Source organism: Myxocyprinus asiaticus, chromosome 44 (assembly GCF_019703515.2).
Source record: "Myxocyprinus asiaticus isolate MX2 ecotype Aquarium Trade chromosome 44, UBuf_Myxa_2, whole genome shotgun sequence".
Lineage (NCBI taxonomy): Eukaryota > Metazoa > Chordata > Actinopteri > Cypriniformes > Catostomidae > Myxocyprinus > Myxocyprinus asiaticus.
In genome coordinates, this window is record NC_059387.1 from 29,499,950 (window position 1) to 29,516,809 (window position 16,860).

Below are 16,860 nucleotides of genomic sequence, written 5' to 3' on the forward strand. Positions count from 1 at the left end.
GCTCCCCGCCTTGGTCCTTCTACCTACGGGTATGAGGCCAGCGCGGCTAGCACTGGGGGCGATTTGGGGTCTCCAATGGAATCGTCTCCACCGGGTATCCCCCCGTGGACCTCCCATTCTCCAGCACGCTTGTCTGCCCCAATCGGGCTTCCGGATGAGTTCGCTGGCTCATCTCACGGCGAGTCTGGCTTCTTGTTCAGAGCCTGCGAAGATGATGAGCTCTTGAGTGCAGCATCGGAGAGCGGGCTTGTCCAGTCGGACGCAGAAGCCTCAGGTGGGCTTCCCCCTTTGGGGATGATTGCCCAGTCACAGGTCGATGCCGAAATGACGGACATGCTTTCCTGGGTGGCCGCGAGCGTCGGGTTAGAGTGGAACCCTCCGCTCTCCCTTGAACCCTCACGGCTTGATGATTGGTTCCTGGGCTCGCGGCGCCTCTCAAAGCAGCCACGCCCCGCTCCAGTGCCATTATTCCCGGAAGTGCACGAGGAGCTGACAAAATCGGAACCTTCTACTGCCCGGCCCCGATTCCGCAGTTGCCCCGCTCTCACTACCCTCGATGGCGGGGCGGCCAGGGGCTATACAGTGATTCCCCCGGTGGATAAGGTGCTCGCGGTGCACCTATGCCCACATAGCGCCGCCACCTGGTGCGGATGCCCTAAGCTCCCGTCCAAGACCTTTAGGCTCACGTCGTCCCTGATGGCTAAAACCTAAAGCACTGCTGGACAAGCCACCTCTGCCCTGCACGCCCAAGCACGTGTTAGTTCGGACAGACAACACGGCAATGGTAGCATATGTCAACAGCCAAGGTGGTCTGCGCTCTCGTTGTATGTCACAACTCGCCCGTCGTCTCTCCTCATCGCGATTCTTCTCAAACGATTCTGAATCTATTCTCAAAAGAATCAGAATCGATTCAGAGTTCAGTTTAAACTGCTTAAACAGTTTAGACACTTTTAAAAACAAAGACGCATGTTAAGCGCATACACTAAGGTCAAGCGCACAAACATGACTGTTTGCAGACTAGGTGTATCAAACACATGACCATTTGTGCCGGAATTAAACTACGATCCCAAAAGGATTCGAAAAAATCCCCTTTTTTCATGATACCATGGCAACAAACAACATGAAAGACGAACTTGAGCCTGTTATTGCACTGATTTGCACAGAACGGAGGAAATCACTGCAGAAAATAATGATGAGGCAGCGGCTTGTGAAATGTGGGTAATGTTTTCATTTAATTATTTTTCTTTATTTATTTAGATGCCTTTCTCTACTCTTGCGCGCTATCCATTTCAATGGCATTTGCTTATTGCCGGTCACTCGCTTGTCAGAACAGTGCGCACACCTGATGATAAGAGTTTGAAATCCATCGTAGCATTTGCGACGGGGTCGTGCAATCTTCTACTCACAGACAAAACAGATGGATCAGTGCATGCAAGATGTTTGATAAATTTCTGAAGAAACAACTGCGCTATTTAAACCGCTATAGTATAACCTGTCAGACTGATCTCACAGTGAGATCGGAAAGAGTAGGTCGACTTTTCTTTATCTAAAATCGGCGTATACTTACCGAAATTCAGAACGCTGCCCCCTCTGGCCAAAGCAGTAAGTGTTGTTGACCGTATGGTCACGTGTGAGCGCCATTTTCTGGGTGTAATGCCCACGAAGGAAGTTGGTTTCTGCTGTACAGACACATATGAGGAATGCCTGTTTTATAAAGTCTACAGCCAAACCCAAACTTATACCTAACCTTAACCATAAGTGGAGGAAAAAAGAGATTTTTTTGAGGTTCTAAAGAAAGAAACTGGAAAACTGTGATACTCTTCTAAACTATAGAATTGTTTATTTAATCTTCAATCTTTATTTCAGCTCATACTGAAAGTAAAAGGCCAGTCTGTGTAATGTGACTCGTTCTGATTTTTTGAAAACAGCTGTTAAATAAAAAGCTGAAAGGGAAAAAATAGATAGTAAAAAAATATATTGTGAAGAAACTGAAAAAAAAAAAAAAAGAAAAGAAATTGGAGGACAAGATGCATCGTGATGCATTGGGAATCGTGACAAGATGCATCGTGATGCATTGGGAATCGTTTTATAATCGAATCGTTACCCTTTGAATCGTAATCTAATCGAATCGCGAGGCCAGTGAAGATTCACACCTCTACTGGTAATGTTTATTTAGATATTTTGTTCGACATTGTTTTTCAGTTTGCAGTACATTAAATGTTTTCAGACTTTTTTGTAAACTCTGTTTTCAATACAGTTCATATAGTTTGTTTTAAAGAAGTTTTTTGGTTACAATAGCTCTCTAAATTGCCTGTCTGCTCTAAAAGAGAAAATATTCAGTAGTTTTATTCTATCCCGCCACAAACAAAAGAAAATGCTGACTCCATTGAGGGCTATTAATTGCTTTACCATTCGTTCTGCTGATCTCCCGAAGATTAGATTGTAGTGCTTTGTCAGGCGGCCCGCTTAAAAATTGAGTTATTAATTATCATTCCACTGCAATTTCAGTGAAGGAAATAATATTTCTAAGAGAATAGTCTGCAGTACGATAAGAGCTTCAGGCATATCCAGCATTAGAAATGAAGTTTTAAACTGTTAGTGGCCTCTTGTAGATGTTCTACGACAGTAGAGATTTGAATGTGGAGTTCACGCAAACTTCTGAGAGTAGAGCTCTGTGAGAAACTCATGTTGTTAGTTTTTAAAAGGTTAGTTCACCTAAACAATTGAATTCAATCATGATTTACTCTTGTGTCATCCCAAACCTGTAGAGAGAAATGTTGAAAAATGCTGATGCTGCTTTTCCCATACAGTGAAAGTCAATGGTGAGGTTGTCAGTCACTCATCTTCTTTCGTGTTTCACAAAAGAAAGTCATACGGTTTTGGAGCAACGTGAAGGTGAGTAAATAATAAACCTTTGGTGTATTATCCAAATCTGATGGTAGTCACAAAGATGACTGTGATATCACTGTTTTGGCTTTTCGTAGTGCCTCAGAAACCAAACTGCAGTCTTCTTCAGGTTAAAAATGATAGGAGATTAATCAGCCGTGACACATTTTAAAAATGTTTAGAGATCATGAACTCTATATGTGTATTTTACCACCAGTGAGGTACAAACTTGCTGTGAACATCAGCCAAACAGAAAAACAGAAATGATCTAAATCTCCTTAGAAATAGATACATTTACCTGAGAAAAAAAATGGCAACACTTCACAATAAGGTTCTATTTGTTAACATTAGTAAATGCATTAGGTATCATGAACTATCAATGAACAATATATTTTTATAGCATAAAGTAATCACCGCTAATTAACATCTGATTAACACTGTTAATTAATCATCTTTGTTCAATCATTGTTCATGTTAGTTCATAATGCAATTACTCATGGAAACATATACAACCTTTATTTTTAAAAATGTATTAGTAGATGTTAGTTTAACTAATGTTAAGAATACAACCTTACTGTAAAGTGTTACCATCCCAAAACATAAGATATAAAGTGAAAATTCTATGATTATTTATGTGTTTAAATTTTGTCATTGTTTCGTGACGAAATGTCATGATGTCGTGTCGAACACAGTTGAGGTTTGATACTGTATTATTGACGAAACTGCCATATTTGAACTAAACGCTTACCTTTATTAATATTATATAATTTGAGAGTGAATAACGACTTACATTTTGTTATGTTCATCACACAATTTTATTGTATCGCTTCACATTTTGTGTTCCACGGAAGAAAGGAAGTCATACAGGTTTAGAATGACATGAGAGTGACTAAATAAGGACAGATTTTTTTATTTTTATTTTGAACTATCCTTAAAAACAAACAAAAAAATGTGTATGATCAGAAAGTTTTAAAGTCATTCACCTCTTCGTTCCTGCAACCCTATTGTTACTTTATTTTATTTCACTCTGCCCTTCATTCCTTCCTTTGTTTATGAATTCATCTTTATCTCTCTCCCATCCCCCCTTATTTCTCACTGTGTTCAGAGTATGTTAAAGGTTTCAACTGCTTCGATCACTGTGGCATGTTAAATTAGGTAGAAATGATCACTCGTGTGAGCAGGCAGCATGCTACAGGATGTGTAAAACAGAGGAAAAATTCCAGATACACCAGCTCTGTTCTCAATTAATACAGCTGACCTCGCAGGTACTAAATGCAGAATGAAAAATTCCATTATAGTTTTGATTGGATCTGTGCAGCTGATTAATGTGTCACAGTCAAGTGAACCATGCTGTGTATTGATTAGTTCCCAGATAACATGTTTCCAGCCTGTAGGCCTCCGGTTAAATGCTGGTCATTAAAGCAACAACAAAGGTTGAAACCATTAACAGAGCCACATGCAATATTGCGCAAGTCCCTGAGTGGACTAATCAGTTACGGATTTAAATAGGTTTTCTTTTCTAATGAATTGGATGAATCTCAAGAGATATTTAGGATGTAATTAGGTGGTGTCAGTGAGTGCAGTTTGTGGGTGGAGCCAGTGTCACTAGGTGGAATCTGAAATGCTTGTATGTATTATGCTGTATAATGCTGTCTGTTGACAGTGTCTGTATGCGATTTCTGTTTCTGTCTTAGCAACTCTGGTGATATTTTAAGAAAAATCAGTAAGGCATGGAGGAGAGAGAAGAGAATGAACCCCACTAGCAAGTCAATATTCTGAGAAATGGAGCTAATTTCTTCCTGCAGCTCGAATCACTTCAGCACAGTCCTCTTAATGAGGATAATGAGCTCTCACTGTAGTTGTGGCTTGTAGCTGGGCTGCATCGATGCACATCTGGACCTGGAGACACTCATAAAGACATTATAATTTAAATGCTTTCAAATGATCGTATATACTGTATAATGTCATTTAAAAGAACACTTAGCGCTTTAATTAAATTGAATTGGGTAATTACATATTTACAACACATTTACAACTTCAATCTGTAATCACCTAGATTATGAAACAGAACTTGTTTTCATTAAAATACCCTGGAAATAGCAAGAGATAACACAGACCTGACAAATTCTTGAGGGACCTACTCACACCAATTATTGATTTTTGGCAAAAAATCATGGCCAAAAAAATGTAAAAAATTAAACAGCTAGTTTAAACCCAAGTGCGAACCTGAAATGTTTTTTTTTTTTTTTTTTTTTTTTTTTTAGGTGTTAGGTCAACTTTGGATGCTGAACAATTTATTCAGGTATCCTAACTTTTTCTAGAGTGTGGCAGAAAACAAAACAAAATACATGTACAGGTACTTTAAGAACATGCCACTGGGAGAACAGTGTTACAAAAAAATTGCGAAATAGTTTCAAATATTTTTTGAATTGTAACGTATTTTCGCATCAGATTTTTAATAAATACAATCTGCAGAAACACTTGCCACATGCTAAAGGCTGTAGCTGAATACAATGTCCATGACACATCAGTGAACGCCACAGCTCTGAAATACAACAAGAGTGAGAGATGTTTGGTAGTAGGAGTGATCCAAAGAGAGATAAAAAATGAAGATGGTACAGGTAGATGAACACAGATATGCTCAGGGGAAATATGTTCAAATGTGTTTATTGATCAATTAAATGGATCGTCAACAGATGCATCACAAATACAGGAATACAGACAGAATGAAAAAGACTTTAAACATGTTCTTCAGACTTTCCATGTGTGTCCTTCATTTAGAATTGGACATTGCTTTAAATGTAATCATCAATGATGGCAAGATGATAAACAGGAAAAATAAAGAGTGAAAATGAAAATGAGGGTGAATCTGATTAGCACACTTGCTAAGGCTGTGAGTTCATGGAATCCAGACAGTTAGTTCAGAAAATATGTCGCAAAGCAAACAGAAAAACCACATCCTTAGTGTCTTCACTTCCAGAAACTGTAAACATGAATCAGGTTCTAGCACCAACATGAAGACGATGTACGGCACCAACTTTTATGCTCGACCTATAACCAGAAAGCATAAAGGTGCATGCACACTAAAAACGATTTGCAGCGATGAAGAAACTGGACATCATTCATTTCCAGTGAGAGTTGGTGATTCTGGGTGACTTTTAGCGGCAGAGACCATTGGCAATGTGGCAAACTTTATGAAAATGTGCAACTTTATGAAAATAATGTGGCGATTACCAGTACAAGTGGAGACAGTCAAGCTCACATGAACCTTTTGTCTTTCGTGATCCACCACCTGATACAGTTGGATACTGCAGTTGATTGGGAATAACTACATAGCAACATTACAGTGACCTTCAGCAATGTAATTGTCATTAGTGTGAATGCACCTTCAAGGTGCAGTCACACTAGACTTTCCACGGCATTAACTTTCATTCATACGCACGTTTTGCTGCATTTCAAAATTATGTTTGAGTGAACTCTGCAAATTGCGAATCAACAAATTTGTTTGACCAATAGAAGATCTCATATCCTCAGATCCTGATGTCACAGATCAGAAACTCAAATCAGAAAATAAAATTTTTGAAACTGCATGCACTCAAAAAATGAATTTTAGGAGTTAGCACCTAAATTTCATTACAAAATTTCATCAAATTGAATTGAGTAATCTTTAACAAAATAATAAAGTTTTATTCATTTAATTTGGTTAAAAATGACAGTTTAATTTGATGGAATTTTGTTATTAAATTGAAATGCATAAATCTTAAATATAGGCTGAAATATTTTTTTAATGTGGTTTGTCAATTTGCAAGATGGTAGATTTCTTTTTTTTTAATGAAATATTATTATTATTTTTTATTTATTTCTAGTTAAAAACAGAAGCCATAGAGCGTGACATCATATCCTTTGTTGCAGATTCCGAAGTAATTTAGCGTGCTCGAATCCTAGTGTGACTGCACCTTTAGGCCTTCACCGAACATATGAGAAATACAGTATACGCGAGCTACGACATCATGCACCTTGACGACTAGTGCTACATGAACGCAAATACATTGTTCCTGTACGGACCATCATCGTAAGTATAAATCCGTGTTTAAAACAATAATAGCACCAAATGAAAACAGAATGAAACTCACCAGTGTAGGTCCAGTTAGCACCACAAGTTCTGTCAGCTAGACAGAAATCTCTCACAAAGAGAGACCAGAGTCACTTTTAGCTACTGAGCGCACACACACAGGCTTTATTCATTTCATACTTTGCTAATTTTTCTCTCTTTTTCACACAATTAAAGGGATAGTTCAGCTAAAAATGAAAATTATCTCATCTCACCCTCATGCCATCCAGATGTGAATGACTTTCTTTCTTCTGCTGAACACAAACGAAGATTTTTAGAAGAACATCTCAGCTCTGTTGGTCCTCACTATGCAAGTGAATGGTGACCACAATCACAAGGTCCAAAAGGACATAAAGGCAGCATAAAAGTAATCAATATGACTCCAGTGGTTAAATCCATGTCTTCTGAAGCAATATGATAAGGATGGGTGAGTAACAAATCAATATTCAAGTCCTTTTTTACTATAAATCTCCACCTTTGACCAGCCCCAACCAGTAGGTAGCTTAATGTGATAGTGAAAGTGTAGATTTACAGCAAAAAAGGACTAAAATACTGATCTGTTTCTCACCCTCACACCTGATTTGTATGGATTACTTTTACGCAGCCATTATGTGCTTTTTGACCTCCTGAGTTTTGGTCACCATTCACTTGCATTGTATGGACCTATATAGCTGAGATATTCTTCTAAAAATCTTCATTTGTGTTCTGCAGAAGAAAGAAAGTCATACATATCTGGGATGGCATGAGTGTGAGTAAAAAACATGAAAGAATTTTAATTTTTGAGTGAACTATCTCTTTGAGACTTTTTAAATGGTTATCAGCATTGCTGGTCGGTTTAAGAGTCACAGACATTTGAAAAAAACAGTAATGTTCGCATCTCATACGTTATGATTGCAGTAAACGTGGCTGCAGTGATTCTGTTGAGCTAGATTTGAATTGGACCATAGATAGCAGTTGGATGCCCGGGCTGACCTCATCCGCCATGCCAGCATTTCAAGAGCCAATCAGAATCCACACGGCCTGGTCAGTTTCTGTTTACCTTGGCACATTCTAAGTGCCTCTGCCCACCGCAGTCTCATATTTTATGCTATGATTCTTATCATACTAGGTAAATATAACCACAGGATAAATACCAACTTTAAAATATTCAGCTCTATCCAGGTTTGATCCTACTCAGTATTATATAGCAGTTTCCTTTTAAATATTCATAGTTGACTTTTGTTTGATAGGCTGATACTCTCTGATATTTTAAGCACCACTCATGCATATATGCATACTCACCAACACACACACAACGACAAATATTAGAAGTAAGATAGAGAGGAAATAGAAAGGATGTCGAAGCCTAAAGACCCTTTAAAACAAAAAGTACTGTGGTGGTACCATTGTACATTGATGGTATCAGGTGGTATTACCATAGTAATTTGATATGTACCATGGTATTTACAAAGTACTCCAAGGTTCGTACAAGAAAACCATGGTATTGCCATAGTACATGTCCAAAAAGCAATGGTAATACCATGGTAATTTTTTGTAAGAGTAGAGAGGGAAGAATGTCTACATTTACCCAGGCTTACATTAATCTTTTATGTAAAATGTTAACAAAGCAGTAAAAGGCATTTTAATCATATACTGATTAATTTATTAAGTCTGTCAGAACAATTTGTCCCAAACCAAGTCATGAAGTACATGAATTTGAAGATGTCCCATTTTTTCTTTTTTTTCAATAAAAAAAATAAAAAAAATAAAATAAAAAAAAATACCATCAATACAGACACACATTCAAACACTGCTTGCCAGAATCACATTGTTTTCTTTAGACTGGAGTGTATTGGCATACATTTTCTCATCTTTCTGCTTTTGTCAGGTATAAAGGAAACTTGTTGGATGACAGCTCAGCGCTTTTAAGTACCACTTTAATCTTGAGGTTGAGACTATTTAATTTGTTTAATTGTACTGTACAAAAAAAAAAAAAAAAAAAAAAAAAAAAAAGAGAAAACACACAAAGAAACGTTAATTTAAGCAAATAACTGTATGTTCAAAGGTCCTTCCAATGCAAAGGACTGATCTAGAGTCTGCAAGGCATGAACCAAAGTGTTCTGACTCTGTTTAAAAAAAATAAAAAAAAAATAAAAAAAATAAAAATAAAAAAACTGTCCAATCCTGTTGCAGACACTTCCAATTGCAAGCAATGGCGAGACATTATATGATATATCCTTGATTTTCTTCTTGATTGATAATAAAGACAGGACTGGATGAGGAAGGCTTGCATACACTTTGAATCAAGCACTGTCCTGAGTTGCTCTTGTGGTACTGGGTTCTGGTTCCTGTTGAGCATATGTCAAGGTTCTAGGATCTAGACCATTAAACAAGGCAGTCTGAAGGAGAGGACATGCTCTGACTCAAACAGCAACCTTTCAGAAAGGGAAGAAACAAACTTTCAAATCTCTGTCCGTGTAAACACAACCAAACGTGTGAGCGTTCAGCATGATAACGATTCAATCATTTCCGTTGCAGTTGCAATTCTACTGGCAGAAATAGTTGTCATTGCAGTTGCTTGGTCTTCCCTCTGTTTTGATTGATATGCATCATGTTAGGCCAAGGTGAAGGAGTCCTGCTCTTGCTGTTGTGGTTGGGGCGGCCCCTGGCGAAATGAGGTTAACCATGGTCTCTGATCTCAAAACAAAGGGAGCAAAGCAATATTGCACTGCCTTTCAGACAGACAAAATGAAGGAGTACTCAAAATTTAAAATAGAATAAAATAAGAATGGCAAAAAAACAAAAGCAAACACAATCTATAATTAAGGCTGTTAAAAATATTGCAGAATATTTTGGCCCCTGCTTTTGAGACAGACTGCCACAACAGTCAAGACTTCCCCACTGCATATCACTGCAAAATATTTCATGCAGGGAGAAAAAAAAAAAAATGTATAGAAAAGAAATAGATTTGAAAAAATGATGATCATAAAAAGATAATAAGATCCTCTTTGGAGTCTTTATTTGGTTTGGGAGTGATTTAAAGGGAATTTTAAATATTTCTGTTTGAAAATAAATTATAGGAGCCAAGCAAAAATACTAAAAGGTGGTAAACCTTGAACTAGGCTCCTGCAACAATTTTATTTTATTTTTTTTTCCTTTTTGAGGGTGCATTCGTAAAACCTGTAGTTATAGCAATCATCAATTTCCACGTTGAACAATGAAGACCTGAAGTGGCACTGGATGTCGCAATGCACCAAGTACAATCTGCAAGCCTCCTGCGAGTACTACAACAGGTTCAACTGGGCCAATGGGCGAAGAGTGGGGAGATTTGTGGGAATAAACCCATCACCTCCTGGAAGGGGGAATCAAAGCAAAGCCCCTCACTGTTCTCCTTAAGCGAGACGCAGGTCAAGAGCCAAAGTCCGCAAGTTTAGGGTGCTTACACCACCGTATCTTGTGGCTATGGTGGGGGATGCAAACCTGGTTGGCTCTGGCTCACACCCATTCCTGCATGGAGCGTTTGCAGTACAGTATGTGTCGAGGTGTACCCTTCCTCTTGAACTGAAAGACGGTGTAGATCAACACCAGCAAGCAGAGTGCCAGGATGCAGGGAATGACGATTGCGATGGCTTTGACCGTGCTGGCTTCATTGTCAAGTTTGATCACAATGTCTACGTCTTCCGTCGGTTGGCGGTCAGGATCGATGGGCATGAGGTCACATCCCATGAAGTCCTTCAGGATGGAGCGAGGGTAGCCAGGCTCAACCCGTAGCCTGTGGTTGTTGAATTTCCAGTACTCTTTACCCTTGTAGAAGTACGTAAAACCTGCAAAGCATCAAAAAACATAAGAGACATTTGTAAGAGAGCAGTGACCAACCCTTTTCAAAGGGTTTTGCTTAAAGATCCAGATTTTCCATTAGACATCAAGTGGTGACCCAACACAGTAGGAAAATTGTTTAGTGTAAAAAGTAACAAAATGTACTTCAAGTCAAGCACTGATCAAAATGAATTTCTGTGTAAATGATTCATAAATCTATTTGTATGTAAATTGTCCCTTTCAATTCAATGGAACAATTTACATATAGCTGGTTTTACATATGATTTATACAGAAATTTGTTCTGGTAGTGTTTCATGGAAAAGACCCATTGAGATTTGTTCATTTGACTATTAACTACAACCCAATCAGAACAGACTTGCAACTCATTTTTGAGCTTGAGAACCATTTCATTGATTTATCATTGATAACATTTTCCATATAAGAGCAGATGTAAAATGCAGAGTAGTGTATAAAAGCTTGGATTGTTCTCACAGCCGATTGGGCAACATCCTCCCAGCAAGTCTGAACACAGATCAGAGCACTGCTGCTTCACTCTGGAGGATACACTGAAACTCATCCTCAATCACAATCCACATGGCCCGGTCTCTCTCAGTGACAACCTGCCTCATTCTCATTACCATCTCTGTCTACATTATTCATTCATGTCTTCCAAGGAAAGGGAGAGAATGAAATGTTGTTTGTGTAACAGAGCTTCAGTCCTGTGCTTTGAGTGTGTAAGACAGCTTTAAATAACTCAATTTTTAAATTTTCTGAAGAAAATGTGAGTGGTGCTTTCCTGTGCAAAGGACGACGCCACAATGCTAGGGGTGGTTTCTAAAGCATTGCTATGAAGTTGCTAATATGTTTTTAGCATTTTGTGGTGTTCTGGGTGGTTGCTAAAGAGCCCACACAAATTCTCTGTAATATTTTGATCCCTTGATATGGCTCCTTAATGAGATATTAATAAAAAAATTATTAGTCAGATCACTTAGAAGAGTAATAACATGGCTGTCCTCAACAACCTAAAGGATTTAAGGTATCATTTATGTCTGTAGCACAAACAGTGCAGGATGAATTACGTACTGAATTTAATACTAAGGTTAAGGGGTTTGTTAAAATTCCTAATACTAAGTATGAGCCATAGTAACTAACTAGACAGGTAAAGTTCGGCATGAAAAACTTTGATGTTGGCTTGACAAAGCATGGCCTGAAAGGTTAAACAAATTTAAAAACTGGACACTAAACCAGAGAGAACAGCTTAACAATAGACCATCGTGTCATCGTAACACTCAACTTGCATTCATACAGTAATAGAGTTTAGAAAAAAAAGCTGTCCTATCTCATCTCCTCATGATCGGCTGGCCATGGTGACACATAATTAGGGTCAATTTTCTGTGCTACGTCTTGCTTAAAGAGGCCTTTTGGGTAATATGCAGAGACAGGGCTGAAACAAAGCCCACAATCACTTTCAAAATGTGGTTAGCCAAATAATTTCCCTGGAATATTAATCCACCCTTCACGCTTGGATGAATGCCTGCGTCCATGGGAAAACCTGGCACTGGGGCTGGCTACAGATGGCATGTATGTGGCTGTCGACCTGCAAGCCTGCAGCTATGGACTGAACTCATGCAAGACGTATTCACCCCAAGAGCCCCTGGCAATGAGAGTATGTCTTCTTGTACAGAATGAAAGTCGTGCACTGTAAGGGAGGGTCTTGCGTTCAACTAAATCATTTCATAAATGGCTGAAAACCCTCTTTAAACACTTAATACCCTGATGCTCATTTCTTTGTCCAGATCTATTAAGTTATTAAAAAATCAATTGAAAATGCAATTCAGATAAAACAACTGCTTGAATGCACCTCTGCTATGATGAACATATTTTCAATTTCTGAGTTCAAAGTCATTTGGATATTTGTATTTTATGTTTCTAGGGCTTAAAGTAAAAAATATCTAAGTAGTGTAACCTACCGAAGACAGAAAAAAACAAAACAAAAAAAACATTGAAACCTGACATTTTTTTTTTTTTTTAAATAAATATTGGCAGTAGTAGTTTGGTATAAACATTTCATTCATAAATCAAAGTCAAGTGATCAACATTATCTATCAAAGTTAAAATTAGCCATTGTGTTGTAAAAAAAAAAAAAAAAAAAAAAAAAGATTTCTGTGTAAAGATTTTTTTTTTTTAAATATTAGATTTTTTGACGTTTTTGTGAAAAGGCACATTTTGTTCAGGTCATTGTTAGGGAATAACAATAACAAAACTTTTTGATATTCATGATGCAAAAATTCATAAAAAAATTCATTAAAAAAAAAAACTCGCAAAAATATTTTTTCTTTTGTAGCTCCAGGGGCCTTCAACTACCCCCTTTTGCACTCTCGGTTTGGTACAGAGTGAGGCTGACCCCACTCAGAGGAGCATGAGAATGACCCAGGTTACGTGACACCACAGCACATTGTTTTGGAACATATGCACAAAAGGCGGCTCTGACAAGATGCCAAATTCTACCTATCAAATAGAATTATGTTCCTTTTAAAGAGTTAGTTCACCCAAAAATGAAAATTCTATCACTGTAAGTATAGTCCATACGACTTACGTGCTACATTTCAAGTCTATGATGACAGCTTTGTGTGAGCCCAAAATTTAAGTCAGTGATCATGGAAAATCTTGCCCTTTCATTCACATTTTCTTATATTCAAACTCGTTGGGTCGTAATCAGTGACAAGACATGCAAAAACCAATTGCGTTTGGCATTTTTTACCTCAAACCAGGTGAGACGTGTCTTCACGTGCCATACATGAATATGCTGTACACAAACGTACATATAATTTTTCTTTTGTCCATAGAGCCCTTTGTAAAGAATCTGGGCTAGAGAAAGAAAAAATAAGATTGAACAGCATTGAATATTAAATATGATAGAGGAAACATACCATTGGCTTTATCCACAAATGCTCCCTGTGGAGAATCTGGAACTCCCTTCCACACTGTGATGGACTTGGGATAGCCAGGATCCATCGTTCTCATGTCCTCATTATATCTCCAATACCTACGTATAGTTAAACAGAGGAACTTAAAGCTGAAGTTTGTCATTTCTGCACCACTAGTGTCACCAAACAAAATTGCTAAAATAATTACTGCTAACAAACAGGTTTCCCAAACACTCCCTCATCTGCCATTGGACTGGCAAATAGATAGTCCCACCCCAAACTCATGCCATTTTGTTGAGCCAGTGTTATTGTATTGAGCTAGTCGGGATGATCAAACAAACAGAGCAAAGTTTTGAAAGCGCCACAGAGGCACAGTATTTACACTTTTCAGGGGAATCAACCTACGAATGGTTTACTTATAGCTGTCTCTCCATATTAACCTCTAACAACAGATTAATTACATACATATGCACAAATGCACATAGCCAAACACACATATACAAGCACACGTGCACAGACTAACAGTCACATGCTGTGCACATACCTATCTCCTTTGAAGAAGTAGGTCTTGGCCACGTCCTCCCACCAGACGGCCGTCTCTATGCTCTGCGCTGGCATGCCATTTCCAAACATTGAGATATCCTGGGGGTAGCCAGGCTGTAGCATTGTGTCCTTGAAAACCCAGAACTGCTTCCCTAGAAAAAGAACAAGAACAAAAGAGGCAATCAGAAGATTACTGTATTCAACCCAGGGTACATTTTTCGTTGGGTGAATAGAGTGTTCTGATTTAGCTCGGTGAAAGGAAGATAATGCAAATTAGGGTTTCTCAAAAGTCTATTTGACTTGCTGATTTGTTCATTATTTTTCCACCTATGGCTGAGTGATATACTAAATATTCACAATATATTTGCAATGATTTTACAGGCAATATACATAATTAAGCAAATTTGTAAATGCATTTTTCAATTGGCCATTGTTGGTCATAGCATGCATATTTATTATTCATTTTGTCCTTACTGACCAATTATGTGTAAAATAATAATAATAATAATAATAATAATAATAATAATATTAATTAATATTATTTATATATTAATATTAATATATAAATTATTATTATTATTATTATTATTATTTTATTTTATTATTTTTTTTGTACCAAAATGTTTTTTTATGAAATTTTCCACCCTTTCTTTGCCTTTAGAAATAAACGGTATGCTTTTTAGTGCTGCACCTTTCATCTGTGATGTTGTGGAAGTGCAGAACGAGTTGGTTTTGCAGCTTGGTTTAAGTAAATACTATTTTTAACCTGTAGAGTCTTAGAGTTTTAAGTTCCGAAATTAGACTTCAAATTTAAACTTTCTGATTTAAACTTCAGAAGTATAGAAAGCATTAGTCCAGTTCATTTCCCTGAATCACTTCAAACTATTTATTTAATTGAATTGGTCCAAAAAACTATTCTTTTGCATCAAAACTCCAAAATGTTCATAAAACTCCCCAAATTATATTAATGCATGCATTTATTTATTTATTTTTTATCTTTGAAATAAATATACTGTATACTGTACATATAAATAAACATTGCTTCTTAGTACTATGTACTGTAATATTGGTGCATATATATACAAATTATTTAAATCAAATTTTTAATTGTGACAAATTGTGGAAAATATGACTTTTGTAACTTTTTTTTACTGTACTGTATTTTATTGTATTCTATTAACTATAGAGGTTATTTGGTTTTGATGTTGGTTCCTCTCATTGAAAAAAGAAATACATTTTTTTTAAGCCGTTTAAGAGCAAATGCCTAAAAATTAAGATACTGAATATCATCAGAAGGCACAAAAAACAGCCCTAGTTTCCACCCATATGCACATTCATCCAATGTATCCTTTTAGTCCATAACTTTAGTAGAAAAAAAACATCATGCTAGGAAAATTCCTGATTATACATCCACTGAATCATGATAATCTGTCATTCAAGTTACTGATACAGAACCCTCAATATTTACATCATTTCTAGGTAAAAAGTCTGTTTCAGCCAAAGTAAATATTCAGTTTCTCACTTCGGGCACCTTCTGTTTGCTTTTAATTACCGTGACTAGTCTTTTGGCTATGCGTCTGCCACAGTTACTCAAACCTGACATGTTAATACCGTCACTTTAAAATGTCAGTGTGTTTTAGTGTCTGTTCTCTACGAGTGTTTAGATGGGGGGTGCAGCGGTGACCCTATGCGCTCAGGAAACAGTCTGTGATGTATGTCGACAGCGGACAGGGTTAAAGGGGTTTTGTATTTTGTTTGGAGTCGGAGGGGTCAGAGGAGGACAAGTCCATCATTTTTCTTCTGAAAGAGGAAATTCCTGTCATGTTACCTGGGTCATTCTCATGCCCCTCTGAGCAGGGTCAGCCTCACTCTGTGCCAAGCAGCCCTGGCCAACAGGGCCAGAGTGCAAAAGGGGGCTAGTTGAAGGCCCTGGAGCTACATACACTATGTGTGTTTGTTAATTTGTATCTGTGTTTCTTCAGTAAATATGCATTTTTAGCGGAACTTAGAGGAAGGTTACATTGTAAATGTTGGCTGGAGGTCAAAAATTATCCAGATTTGGCTATGTTTTCTGTCCTACTTAAATTTTTAGAGGTTAGTGTAACATATTCTCACTGTTTGTTCATCATTTGCTGCTTTTTACCAAAGATGATTGTGAAGAAAAAAAAAAAAAAAAAGTTTCCACATAAACCACACACACTGGTACTACAACACAGCAAATAAAAATCACAAATGAGATCTCTTTAATATCTCAATTCTTTCTCCTAGACAACACTGGGCCTCATTCACTGAACAAGAGCAGAACGAATTTCTGTGTACATCATTCGTAAAATCATATTTGTGTTTTTGTTTTTGTTGTTGCTTTTTTTTTTTTTTTTCAGGCAGTTTTAGCACCATGAACTTCTAGAAAGTAGTCTCATTAAAACATTTTTCACACTCTAAAAATGTCCAACAGTGTATCTACATGCATAACAGGGAATTTTTCTGTCATGAAGTTATGAAAATTCCAACCACAGTACCATTTCCACCACATCCCGAATTCTGTAATGTGTTTATTAGAGTTCTAGACATGACTGTGATGGAAATAATGTTTATAT

At 37.3% G+C, this 16,860-nt stretch overlaps 1 protein-coding gene across 2 annotated transcripts in view; it reads right to left on the reverse strand.

The window, feature by feature from the left end:
* Positions 1 to 3,693: 3,693 nt before the first annotated feature.
* The window catches only part of LOC127434463 (matrix metalloproteinase-16-like), a 77,032-nt gene continuing 63,865 nt past the window's right edge, over positions 3,694 to 16,860 (reverse strand). For both annotated transcript variants that reach the window (XM_051687249.1, XM_051687248.1), the window contains 3 exons: positions 14,265 to 14,415; positions 13,724 to 13,839; positions 3,694 to 10,800 (listed from right to left, as the gene is read on the reverse strand). In XM_051687249.1, coding sequence (XP_051543209.1) covers positions 10,472 to 10,800; positions 13,724 to 13,839; positions 14,265 to 14,415 — 596 coding nt within the window. In that variant the 3' untranslated portion in view covers positions 3,694 to 10,471. The remainder of the gene's footprint in view (positions 10,801 to 13,723; positions 13,840 to 14,264; positions 14,416 to 16,860) is intronic.